The sequence below is a fragment of the Thunnus albacares genome, chromosome 10, assembly GCF_914725855.1.
Source record: "Thunnus albacares chromosome 10, fThuAlb1.1, whole genome shotgun sequence".
Taxonomy (NCBI): Eukaryota; Metazoa; Chordata; class Actinopteri; order Scombriformes; family Scombridae; genus Thunnus; species Thunnus albacares.
In genome coordinates, this window is record NC_058115.1 from 16,933,735 (window position 1) to 16,946,806 (window position 13,072).

The following is a 13,072-nucleotide window of genomic DNA, read 5'->3' on the forward strand; positions in this document are numbered from 1 at the left end:
TAAGTTTAACTTTTACCCTTTTAGCCGTAATTAGAGACTATTTTGAGTTTTGTTGAATTGGCATATCGTTCCTTGTACATACCATTGTTTTGCCAGAGTACTTTAAATTGAACAAGACATTAGACTAAGTTGAAAATCTCTTCCTGCTAACAGGCTTATGGAGTTTAAGCAGGGAGGACCAACTGTTAAAGTAACTCATGCCTAAATCAAGTTGTGGTGATTATAATGTCAAGCACTGTATCTTGGTTTTAGCCTGTGTCTTGATGCTCTGAACAACCACTGACTTTATATAGTATTGTACTATAAAGCAAGTTTCAAATGACTTTTATAGTTATTACATTAAATACTGCAAAATAATGCACAAACAAAGTGAAACACAAGTAAAAATACAAACATATGAGATGAATGTAGCATGTTTAGAAGACACTATAAGTTTACTTGCAGTATTATACATATCAGAAAACTATCACCAAACATTAATAAATGATGATATTGAAAATCCTCCCTCTCAACCAAAAGAATAAAAATAAAAAAATGGGAGATAGGGGAATGATTAAAACATAGTCAGTGTAAATTTAATAAATATCAGCAAATTAATGATTCAACTCTGTATTCATTTTTGAGGCTTTAACTTTTTGATGTTGGTGTACTGGATTGCATTATATTGTAAGTTTTTCCTCAGTAACTGAGGTAAACAAAAATTAGAAAAAATCATTTTTATATTATCAAGGCCAACACCAGCACCACACTGTGCAGCCTCAAAATGTACACAGAAACATCTAAAGAGGCTGTCTTAGCAAAAACTAAATATATGTCAGTTAGTATTTATAGAAGGTCTCTTGTATTATATTGCTTTACATCCTACATGTGCTGCTGTTTTTCTAGTCACTCAGTTCAAATTCATCTGAGGCAGGTTAGGATACTAACTAAAAGTATTTCAAGATGTATCAAAAATAGATAGATGGATGGATAGAGGGATGGAAAAAAACATGACTATCTTTGGTAAAATGAAACCTCTTGAGTCTATGCAACTTCAACTCTGTAGTGTATCTAAACACAAGTGAAAACATGCAAAATACAAACATTAAATACATGTGTACTCATATGTGTACATTAGAATTCCACTATGCATATGTTGCTTTCTTCCTACAGAATATCAGCACAGGACGAGCAGCAAAATAGCATTTGAAATATTGAAGTCTTAATGATGATGTGCCTATTTCATATTTTAAGCCAAAAATAATACCATTATCTAATATCTATGAATGTTTATTTTAGTCACTGATAAAATACCAGAATTTTGAAATTAACATAATAAATAAAAATGTCTAATCTCATGACAGGACATTTTTGACCGTTATTTTACTTTTGTATATTTACTCTGTTACCTTAATGCCCTGTGGACATTTACAGCAGTAAAACTTCATTAGGTGTGCTTCTGACACGGTCTACTCCTATCTTTTTTCCCGTATACAGTGAGGGAATAGAGTGAGGAGCTTGCTGTTTTGTTTTCCTGTCTGTCTGTTACGTAAGAGCCAGTGAGCCAGTGAGGCAGGCTGCCTCTCCAGCAGCATGCAGCAGCAGCAGTTGGCCGCCTGTGTGGCGCTGTCCACACCCGTGGTGCTGAAAACAGCTCTGGCTCCAGCGCTCTCCCCCTCCCCTCGCTGCCTCTCTACATCTCCCTCTGTCGCCCGCCTCCATTTAGAGCGGATGACTATTAAAAACACTTCTGTCAGTGTTTGTATTACATATTAAATTGCATATGTTGAAATTGATTATTTTACTATTGGCAGTAATGAATTTACGCGTTTTGAGTTTTATTATAATATTTAATGTCAACGAATAATGGCTGTTGCCAGCGGAGGGATATTGCTATTTTAATAATGATGTAAATGTTACTGATGACCAAACATCTATGAAAGTAAGATTAACACTGGCTAATCTGCCCTCACAATTTATAATTGGTTGGCGGAATTAAGGTAAATAATACTGTGTGTGTGTGTGTGTGTGTGTGTGTTTGAGAGAGAGAGAGAGAGAGAGAGAGAGAGAGAGAGAGAGAGAGAGAGAGAGAGAGAGAGAGAGAGAGAGAGAGAGAGAGAGAGAGAGAGAGAGAGAGAGAGAGAGAGAGAGAGAGAGAGAGAGAGAGAGATGTATATTTGCATTACAAAATATGGTTGACATGGTTGTTGTTTTTGAACTGTAATGTTAACATAATATTTTATTGTTTGTATCTTAAAAACTGTACTTTTCCCTGTTTGTACTTCCCTGTACAATGTGCTGTGGCAGTACTGTACTTCAGTATAGTCTTGCCAATAAAGCCTCTTTGAATTTATCTGAATTGAAAATGGAGAGGGAGAGAGAGCTATATGTATATATAGAGAGAAGCAAAACGAGAGTAAACGCCTCCCTACACCATCTGGGCTCCCCCTCCCTTTTCGTTTGTTCTACAGACCTCCATACGGGTATTTTACGTTGGCTGCTGACAGAATAATTTCTCTGAGGCTTGTAGAGAACTGTGAAGACGTCATGACGCATGCAGGCTGCACTAGCTTTCTCTGGCCACAGGAAGGCAACGAAGAGCCTTGTCAGCCACAGAGGCATGATGGAACATGCCTGCATGCAGGTACATGCAGGCAGGAGGATAGATGTATTTACATAAATCATTATGAGTGGTCATATAATGAGCAATCGTTTACTTTTTTATAATTCACTGTATTTGTTCATCTATTATCTACACTTATAGTCAATAATTAATATGTTATATAGTCCTAATATATATATACATGTATAGTCTTTAAATACAGTTTTGTTTTGTTTTTTTAAAAAAACGTAGGTGATAGGGAGACTGTTAAATGAGTAGTAGCTAATTATATTTCATGTTAGAGTCATAATAACCAGGATCCATTTTCTATGGATGATACTTTTACGTCACTGTTCTGTAGACGTCTACTGATGCCATGATTGGTGGAAATAGGTTTAGTCTGTCCACCAATGGCATCCAGAGCTGTACAAAGAGATCTATTCCCCCTCGCTGTATAGCTTCATCGTCGTAACCATCACAGTGTTCTGCTCAGGAGGGGAGGGATACATATATGCAGACACAAAGCATGACTGTCACGGTCATATATAAGGACCTATCTACATTGGATTATAGACCGTCTATCTTTAATCACTTCAGAATTTGGGATTGGAGTGAAAAGATATGGGATTTATGGAACGAGGAATAATGTCGAATAAATTGCCTGTATGGCAGGTGTTTTTGTGGTGGCATCATTTCTTGCTATTGTGGAGTACAATAGACGGGCAGACTCACTACAGCATCCCGGAGGAAATGAAACAGGGCTCTGTGGTAGGAAATATAGCCAAAGATTTGGGTTTGGCTGTATCTGAACTGTACCGGCGTAAATTGCGGATAACATCGGAAGCTGGTAAGCAGTATTTTAGTATGGACTTGGGGAAGGGAGAACTGGTGGTGATTGATAGGATAGATAGGGAAGAACTGTGTGGACAAAGACCGTCATGTGTGTTGCCTTTGGAACTAGTCATAGATAACCCCCTGCAGCTGCATAGAGTCGAAATTGAAATACTGGATACAAACGATAATTCTCCTAGTTTTCTCACTAAAGAGAAAGTGGTGAAAATTGCAGAGCTGGTCAATCCAGGCGCGCGATTTCCATTAGAAAGTGCACAGGATCCCGATGCTGGCCCTAATTCTGTACGATCTTACCTTATAAGCAAAAACGACCATTTCAAATTAACTGTTAAAAACCACAAGGATGGAAGGAAAATCCCTGAACTGGTCCTTGAAAAACCACTTGATCGAGAAAAGCTGCCTGTACATAATCTTATCCTCACCGCTGTGGATGGTGGAGATCCGGTGCGCTCAGGGACATCTGAAATTACAGTGGTAGTGCTTGATATCAATGATAATGCTCCGCAGTTCGAGAGACAGGTATATGAGGCTAGTGTCAGCGAAAAGGCAAAACCTGGAACAGAAATATTGCAGGTTAAAGCTACAGACGCAGATGAAGGACTAAATGGAGAAATCGAATACTACTTTGCAGAGCAAACTACGGATCTGATTTTATCTTTATTTAACATTGAACCTTCTTCTGGAGCTATTGTCGTCAAAGGGATTTTAGACCATGAAACAAAGTCCTTACATAGATTTGACATAACTGCTAAAGACAAAGGTAATCCTGAAATGGATGGGCATTGTAGCGTCGAAATTAAAATAGTTGATATTAACGACAATATTCCTGAAATAATTATAACGTCTTTAACAACACCTGTTCCAGAAGATTCTGCCATTGGAACAGTTATTGCACTGATAAGTGCAAGAGACCCAGATTCGGGTGACAATGGCAAAGTAACTTTGAGCGTGTCTTCAAAATCGCCCTTCAAGTTAAATCCATCGGTCTCTAACCATTACTCATTAGTGACGAATGGGCCACTTGACCGTGAAAAAAATGGCCGGTATAGTGTTAAAATAAGTGCTACTGATGCTGGAAAACCCCCATTGTCGAGTGAAAAAACAATACTTGTTGAATTATTAGATGTAAATGACAACCCACCAGTTTTCTCACAGTCTTCTTATGCTGTTTATGTTAAAGAGAATCATGCTCCTGGGAAAATTTTGTGCTCAGTATCAGCGACTGATCCTGATTCGGGTGACAACGCAAAGATCTCCTACTCAGTCTTGGACTCTAAAGTGCAGGACGTTTCCGTCTCATCTTATGTTTACATTAACTCAGATAACGGCAGCATCTACAGCATGCACTCGTTTGACTATGAGAAACTGAAGGTGTTTCAGATTCAGGTTCAGGCAAAGGACCAGGGCTCTCCGTCTCTCAGCAGCAACGCTACTGTTCATGTTTTTATCCTGGACCAGAACGACAATGCCCCCGCTGTTATTTACCCCTCCTCTGCTGCCCTGGGCTCCCTCTCTCATCAGAGGATGCCCCGCTCCGCTAAAGCGGGTCACCTGGTTACTAAGGTGACGGCCGTGGACGCTGACTCGGGCCATAACGCCTGGATCTCCTACAAAGTGGCGGAGGCCACAGACGCCTCTCTGTTCACGGTTAGTCTGTACACAGGGGAGGTGAGGACTAAACGTGCTGTGTCCGAGCAGGACGACTCCTCTCAGAGGCTGCTTATAGAGGTCAAGGACGACGGGGAACCGGTCCAGTCCGCCACGGTCACGGTGTCCATCCTGCTGGAGGACGGCCTCCATGAGCCCATCTTAGACCTCCGACAGAAAACGATCGAGCCCAGCAAGAAAACCGGGAGAATCACCCTTTATTTGATTCTCTCTCTGGCCTCGGTGTCCGTGCTGTCTCTGGTGACTTTTCTCATCTTAGCGGTTAAATGCATCAGGAACAGCAGAAGCAGCGGTAATTGCTGCATGAGACGGACCGACTGTGATGATTACAAGAACCCCAACAGAAACCTGCAGATTCAGCTCAACACTGATGGGCCTATAAAGTACGTGGAGGTCCTGGGAGGAGACATGATGTCTCAGAGTCAGTCCTTCAGGTCCTGTATGTCTCCAATGTCAGAGTACAGTGATTTCACTTTGATTAAGCCCAGCAGCACCACTGACTTTAAGGAGGTGATCAGTGTCCTGGATGCTTCTTTACCCGACAGCACCTGGACCTTTGAGAGCCAGCAGGTGAGCAAAAAACAAAATGCAGACTTTAGGTTCATATAATCTGAAAGACTATCTATCTATCTATCTATCTATCTATCTATCTATCTATCTATCTATCTATCTATCTATCTATCTATCTATCGTATGGTTATAATTTTGGAAAAGTATAAGTAGTAGGCAAGACAATATTCATAAACAGTGAAAATATTTGTGTTATAGAAATCTGTTAATAAAGTCTCCCACTCACCCACTTCCATAACCATTTCTGAAAAGTTCAGCACCACGAAGGTGGACAGCGACTGTTGGTGGAATGCAGGGGTGCTTATAGGCTTATGATAAAAGTATATGTGAGAAGGCGTGAGTTTTATCTCCAGTGTTCATCTTTTCTGGAAAATGTGACGAATTCATCAATCTTATTTCAAGTGGTTGAATAAAAAAAGACCTTTTCCTGTGGAGATTGTGATGTTATACAGCTTAATGCTTATTCCTTTCTTTCTTTTTGGTTAAAACATATTTTATAGTGCCATGCTTCCTTTACATTCTTTGACGTCCCATAACTCATAATAATTGCCTTTGGTTAAAGTGAAAGGGGCACAAAGAGAAAAGATGCTGCGACTTTAAAGGTGTCGATCAGTTTCCTTCTCATTGGACGGTAGCAGTGGATGCTGTGCACCAATAGGATTCTGAACTGTACAAAGCAATCTAGTCCCTGCCCCCATTCAGCCTCATAGCTGTAACACTTACAATGCAAAGAGCTAGAGGAGAGAGAAAGCAATGAGCTCGTATTTTCATATATAAGAAAAATTAATTTCAGCTTAGAGCCATGCTCAGGGATTATGGACAATTTTCTTGTGGAATAATAACTGCGATGACGGATTTCAGCGTTGTTCTATACATTATGTCGATTGGAATACATGTGTTATAGCGGAACAAGGATGACAAAGAGAATGGGATACCGAGACTGGAGATGGCAGGCGCTTTGGTGGCATCATTTCTTTCTTTTGTGGAGTACAATAAACGGACAGACTCGTTACAGCATCCCAGAGGAACTAAAACAGGGCTCTGTGGTAGGAAATCTTGCAAAAGATCTGGGTTTGGGGCTATCTGAGATTTTTGACCGTAAGCTGCGTGTCGCCTCTGAGGCTGGTGAGCAGTATTTCAGTGTGGATGCGGGGAAGGGCGAGCTGGTGGTGAATGACAGAATAGACAGAGAGACATTATGCGGTCAAAGCGCCAGCTGTGTGTTGCCTTTGCAGGTTGTAATTGAAGACCCATTACAACTTTTTCGTGTTGAGGTAGAAATACTAGACATTAATGATAATGCGCCCAGATTCCCATCAAATGATATCACATTGGAGATTGCGGAATCTACGGGTTTAGGGGTTCGTTTTCCATTAGAAAGCGCCATTGACCCAGATGTTGGCAGTAATTCACTGAGGTCATACACTCTCAGTAAAGACGAATGTTTTAATATTAGAGTTAAAGAAGTTGCAGGTGGAAGAAAAGTTCCCGAATTGATTTTAGCAAAACTTTTAGATAGAGAGAAAAAGTCTGTTCATAAGCTTTTATTGACAGCTCTAGATGGAGGCAACCCAGTGAGATCCGGGACCTCTCAAATATCTATTAGAGTCCTTGACATCAACGATAACGTTCCAGCTTTTGAGAAAACATTGTATAAAGTCTCTGTTGCTGAAAATGCAGCAGAAGGTGCATTGATAGTGCAAACAAAAGCGACAGACATGGACGATGGTCAAAACGGAGAAATAGAATATTTATTTGGAGCTCATACACCAGATACTATTCTGTCTGTATTTAGTATTGATAATATATCAGGAACAATATTTTTAAAGGCAAAACTAGATTTCGAATCAACTGCAAATTATGAAATAGACATAAGTGCGAAGGATAAAGGTAGTCCGAGAATGGAGGGACATTGTACTGTACATGTTGAAGTTTTAGATGTTAACGACAATGCCCCAGAAATAATACTGACCTCTCATCCAAAGCCAGTGCGCGAAGACTCGACTAATGGCACTGTAGTAGCTTTGCTCAGTGCCCGAGACCTTGACTCCGGTGATAACGGTAGAGTGACATTACATCTTCCCAAGAAATCCCCATTTGCCCTAAAACCCTCATTTTCTCATAATTACGCGCTGGTTACCAGTGGTGTTTTGGATCGAGAAAATGTCTCGGAATATAATATTGAGATAACAGCCACTGATTCAGGCTCTCCTCCCCTGTCCAGTAAGAAAATTATACCTGTCAGCATCACTGATGTCAATGATAACCCTCCTGTATTCACTCAGCCTTCCTATAATGTGTATTTAAAAGAGAATGGGGTAGCAGGCTCTATACTGTACTCAGTATCAGCATCTGATCTGGATTTTGGTGAAAACGCTAAAATTTCTTACTCTATACTGGACTCTAAAGTGCAGGACGTTTCTGTCTCGTCTTATGTTTACATTAACTCAGATAACGGCAGCATCTACAGCATGCACTCGTTTGATTATGAGAAACTGAAGGTGTTTCAGATTCAGGTTCAGGCAAAGGACCAGGGCTCTCCGTCTCTCAGCAGCAACGCTACTGTCCATGTTTTTATCCTGGACCAGAACGACAATGCCCCCGCTGTTATTTACCCCTCCTCCGCTGCCCTGGGCTCCCTCTCTCATCAGAGGATGCCCCGCTCCGCTAAAGCGGGTCACCTGGTTACTAAGGTAACGGCCGTGGACGCTGACTCGGGCCATAACGCCTGGATCTCTTACAAAGTGGCGGAGGCCACAGACGCCTCTCTGTTCACGGTCAATCTGTACACAGGGGAGGTGAGGACTAAACGCGCTGTGTCCGAGCAGGACGACTCCTCTCAGAGGCTGCTTATAGAGGTCAAGGACGACGGGGAACCGGTCCAGTCCGCCACAGTCACGGTGTCCATCCTGCTGGAGGACGGCCTCCATGAGCCCATCTTGGACCTCCGACAGAAAACGATCGAGCCCAGCAAGAAAACCGGGAGAATCACCCTTTATTTGATTCTCTCTCTGGCCTCGGTGTCCGTGCTGTCTCTGGTGACTTTTCTCATCTTAGCGGTTAAATGCATCAGGAACAGCAGAAGCAGCGGTAGTTGCTGCATGAGACGGACCGACTGTGATGATTACAAGAACCCCAACAGAAACCTGCAGATTCAGCTCAACACTGATGGGCCTATAAAGTACGTGGAGGTCCTGGGAGGAGACATGATGTCTCAGAGTCAGTCCTTCAGGTCCTGTATGTCTCCAATGTCAGAGTACAGTGATTTCACTTTGATTAAGCCCAGCAGCACCACTGACTTTAAGGAGGTGATCAGTGTCCTGGATGCTTCTTTACCCGACAGCACCTGGACCTTTGAGAGCCAGCAGGTGAGCAGAAAACAATAATTCTTCTGAGGTTTTAAGAAGAGATTAACGAGGTTATGTCTTTAAACAGTAATAGTAATGGTCTATTATGAAAACAATCGACTTGAAAAAAATCTATCTATCTATCTATCTATCTATCTATCTATCTATCTATCTATCTATCTATCTATCTATCTATCTATCTATCTATCTATTAATCCGTCTGACTGGCTACAGTAGGCTATGTTTTGGATAGTCTGACTTTTTTCCTGTCTGTTATTTTCAGTATATCATTTTCTCATTACGCTTTGTCGCAATATGTTTTGAAATTCTTTATTTTAATGTAGGAAATAAATCCAGTATACTGTATATCACACGTACACGTTCGAACATTGCAGCACAATTCGAGTGGACAGCGACTGTGAAATGCAGCCACAATCATGTAACATTGGCATAGTGTTGATTTATTGACTCTATTGACAACAGATTACTGCTCGTTTACTGCTTACTATTATATTTTCTGCCTGCATTTTTTTCTGTGACGTTAAATTTAATTTACCCTCCCAATTTCTTTACGTTGTTGATTATATTGTGGTTTTATTTATTTATCTTTAAGCATGACAAGCCCTTTCCTCGTATCATTTAACGTTGAATTATATTTGACATAATCACCCCAAATGAAAGCTCATAAAGGGAGTAGATGCTGCGACTTTAAGAGTGTCGATCAATTCCCTTCTCATTGGACAGTGAAATTGGATGCGGTGCACCAATAGGATTCAGAACTGTACAAAGCAATCTAGTCCCTGCCCCCATGCAGCCTCATAGCTGTAACAGAGTGCAATGAATTCGATAAGAGAGAGAGAGAGAGAGAGAGCAATGAGCTCGAATTTTCTAAGAATTTAATGTATGAATTCTAGCATACAGCCATGCTCAAACACTGGTGCAGTTTCACTTTGGGAGTATTTCCTACTATAATGGATTTCAGCATTGTTGTAAACGAGATCGCGATTGGAATTAATGTGTTATAACGGACCAAGGATGACAAAGAGAATGGGATACCGAGGCTGGAGATGGCAGGTTCTTTGGTGGTATCATTTCTTTCTCTTGTGGAATACAGTAGATGGACAGACTCGCTACAGCATCCCAGAGGAACTAAAACAGGGCTCTGTGGTAGGAAATATCGCAAAAGATCTGGGTTTGGGGCTATCAGACATTTTTGACCGTAAGCTGCGTGTCGCCTCTGAGGCTGGTAAGCAGTATTTCAGTGTGGATGCGGGGAAGGGCGAGCTGGTGGTGAATGACAGAATAGACAGAGAGGCTTTATGTGGACAAAGCGCCAGCTGTGTTCTACCTCTGCAAGTAGTAGTTGAAAATCCTTTACAGTCTCATCGAATTGAAGTGGAAATAAGAGACATAAATGACAATACCCCTCGTTTTCTTACACAAGAGATTAACCTTAAAATACCAGAATCCGTTGCGATTGGCAAACGCTTTCCTTTGGAGGGCGCGGAGGACCCTGATGTTGGAAGCAATTCGTTGAAAACTTACTCTCTTAGCAAAAACGATTACTTTTCTTTAAAATTTAAAGACACCAAAAATGGTCAAGCTGTCCCAGAATTAGTGTTAGAAAAGCCGTTGGACCGAGAAAAGAATGCCCTGCATCAGCTGCTATTGACAGCATTAGATGGAGGTACCCCTGTCACATCGGGAACCTGTAAGATTAGCATTACTGTACTTGATATTAACGACAATTTTCCAATATTCAATGAAAACGAGTATAAAGTCTCTTTAAAAGAGAATAGCACCAAAGGAACGTTTGTAATCAAACTTATAGCTACAGATGCTGACGATGGTCTTAATGGTGAAGTTAAATATTCTTTCGGGTCCCGCACTCCAGATGTTGTGTTATCGACATTTGAAATCAATGATATAACAGGAGAAATAGTATTAAAGGGAGAATTGGATTATGAAAGCTCTAAATCATACCATATCGATATAACTGCTAAAGACAATGGCGTCCCTGAAATGGAGGGTCACTGTCGTGTACAACTTGACGTAGAAGACATAAATGATAATGCTCCAGAAATTGTGCTCACTTCCAAACCCAGTCCTGTGCGCGAGGACGCACCAAGTGGCACAGTCGTTGCTTTGATCAGTGCGCGAGATCTTGACTCCGGTGCTAACGGTAAAGTGATGTTACATCTCCCGAAAAAATCTCCTTTCTCTTTGAAACCATCGTTCTCAAAAAATTACGAACTGGTTACCAGTGGTGCTTTAGACCGTGAGAGTGTCTCAGAGTATAATATTGAGATAACAGCCATTGATTCAGGCTCTCCTCCGCTGTCTAGTACGAAAATTGTGCCTGTCAGCATCACTGATGTCAATGATAACCCTCCTGTATTCACTCAGCCTTCCTATAATGTGTATTTAAAGGAGAATGGGGTAGCAGGCTCTATACTGTACTCAGTATCAGCATCTGACCTGGATTTTGGTGAAAACGCTAAAATTTCTTACTCCATACTGGACTCTAAAGTGCAGGACGTTTCTGTCTCATCTTATGTTTACATTAACTCAGATAACGGCAGCATCTACAGCATGCACTCGTTTGATTATGAGAAACTGAAGGTGTTTCAGATTCAGGTTCAGGCAAAGGATCAGGGCTCTCCGTCTCTCAGCAGCAACGCTACTGTCCATGTTTTTATCCTGGACCAGAACGACAATGCCCCCGCTGTTATTTACCCCTCCTCCGCTGCCCTGGGCTCCCTCTCTCATCAGAGGATGCCCCGCTCCGCTAAAGCGGGTCACCTGGTTACTAAGGTAACGGCCGTGGACGCTGACTCGGGCCATAACGCCTGGATCTCCTACAAAGTGGCGGAGGCCACAGACGCCTCTCTGTTCACAGTCAATCTGTACACAGGGGAGGTGAGGACTAAACGCGCTGTGTCCGAGCAGGACGACTCCTCTCAGAGGCTGCTTATAGAGGTCAAGGACGACGGGGAACCGGTCCAGTCCGCCACAGTCACTGTGTCCATCCTGCTGGAGGACGGCCTCCATGAGCCCATCTTGGACCTCCGACAGAAAACGATCGAGCCCAGCAAGAAAACCGGGAGAATCACCCTTTATTTGATTCTCTCTCTGGCCTCGGTGTCCGTGCTGTCTCTGGTGACTTTTCTCATCTTAGCGGTTAAATGCATCAGGAACAGCAGAAGCAGCGGTAGTTGCTGCATGAAACGGACCGACTGTGATGATTACAAGAACCCCAACAGAAACTTACAGATTCAGCTCAACACTGATGGGCCTATAAAGTACGTGGAGGTCCTGGGAGGAGACATGTTGTCTCAGAGTCAGTCCTTCAGGTCCTGTATGTCTCCAATGTCAGAGTACAGTGATTTCACTTTGATTAAGCCCAGCAGCACCACTGACTTTAAGGAGGTGATCAGTGTCCTGGATGCTTCTTTACCCGACAGCACCTGGACCTTTGAGAGCCAGCAGGTGAGCAGAAATCAGTAATAGACCTACTATGTTATCCTTTTTGAGAGAGAGTTAGGGTCTGAATGCAATAAATGAAATATGTCAACATGTTACATGATCATCATTTCTTCAAGAAATCAAATTTCATGATTTGACATTGTTTGAGTTGCTCATCCACAAGTACCATACAGTCACATATAGTTGTCATCACAGGTAATATGCATCTCTACCCACACAAACATATACATATTTATCTCACACACACACACACACACACACACACACACACACACACACACACACACACACACACACACACACTCACACATGACAAAACAGAACAAAATACAGACGAAACACTGGGTTCCTTTATAATGTATGGATGTTGGGTGAATTTGCGGCTCCACTCAGTCTGCAGAGAAAATTTTCAATAGTGGTAATTTTTTATGAGTTGTAAATATTCCCTCATCTTTTTCATCTGCCATACCAAGATCTTTATTCCATTTGTTATATATGATTTGTAGAAATTCTTCATCGCCATCAGCTTTGATAAGAATATTGTATACAGCACCTATTAATCGTCTCT

The 13,072-nt window shown here is 41.7% G+C and overlaps 4 protein-coding genes across 20 annotated transcripts in view; all 4 read left to right on the forward strand.

The window, feature by feature from the left end:
• LOC122990858 (protocadherin gamma-C5-like) overlaps positions 1-13,072 on the forward strand; it is a 293,120-nt gene that overhangs the window by 241,589 nt on the left and 38,459 nt on the right. Inside the window, exon 1 of one of the 16 annotated variants that reach the window (XM_044364401.1) lies at positions 9,522-12,507. The exons of the other annotated variants lie outside the window; for them this stretch is intronic. Within the exon in view, the coding sequence (XP_044220336.1) occupies positions 10,033-12,507 (2,475 nt within the window). The 5' untranslated portion in view covers positions 9,522-10,032. Of the gene's footprint in view, positions 1-9,521; positions 12,508-13,072 lie in introns of those variants that run through there. 16 annotated transcript variants of the gene reach the window in all.
• The window catches only part of LOC122990889 (protocadherin gamma-A11-like), a 56,721-nt gene that overhangs the window by 9,651 nt on the left and 33,998 nt on the right, over positions 1-13,072 (forward strand). The gene's annotated exons all lie outside the window — the stretch shown is intronic.
• Positions 2,949-5,758, forward strand: LOC122990860 (protocadherin gamma-C5-like). Its single transcript, XM_044364427.1, has one exon. The coding sequence runs from the start codon at positions 3,203-3,205 to the stop codon at positions 5,708-5,710; it is 2,508 nt and encodes an 835-aa protein (XP_044220362.1). The 5' UTR covers positions 2,949-3,202; the 3' UTR covers positions 5,711-5,758.
• On the forward strand, positions 6,397-9,077 carry LOC122990862 (protocadherin gamma-C5-like). Its single transcript, XM_044364429.1, has one exon. It carries the CDS (start codon positions 6,565-6,567, stop codon positions 9,055-9,057), a length of 2,493 nt encoding a protein of 830 aa, XP_044220364.1. The 5' UTR covers positions 6,397-6,564; the 3' UTR covers positions 9,058-9,077.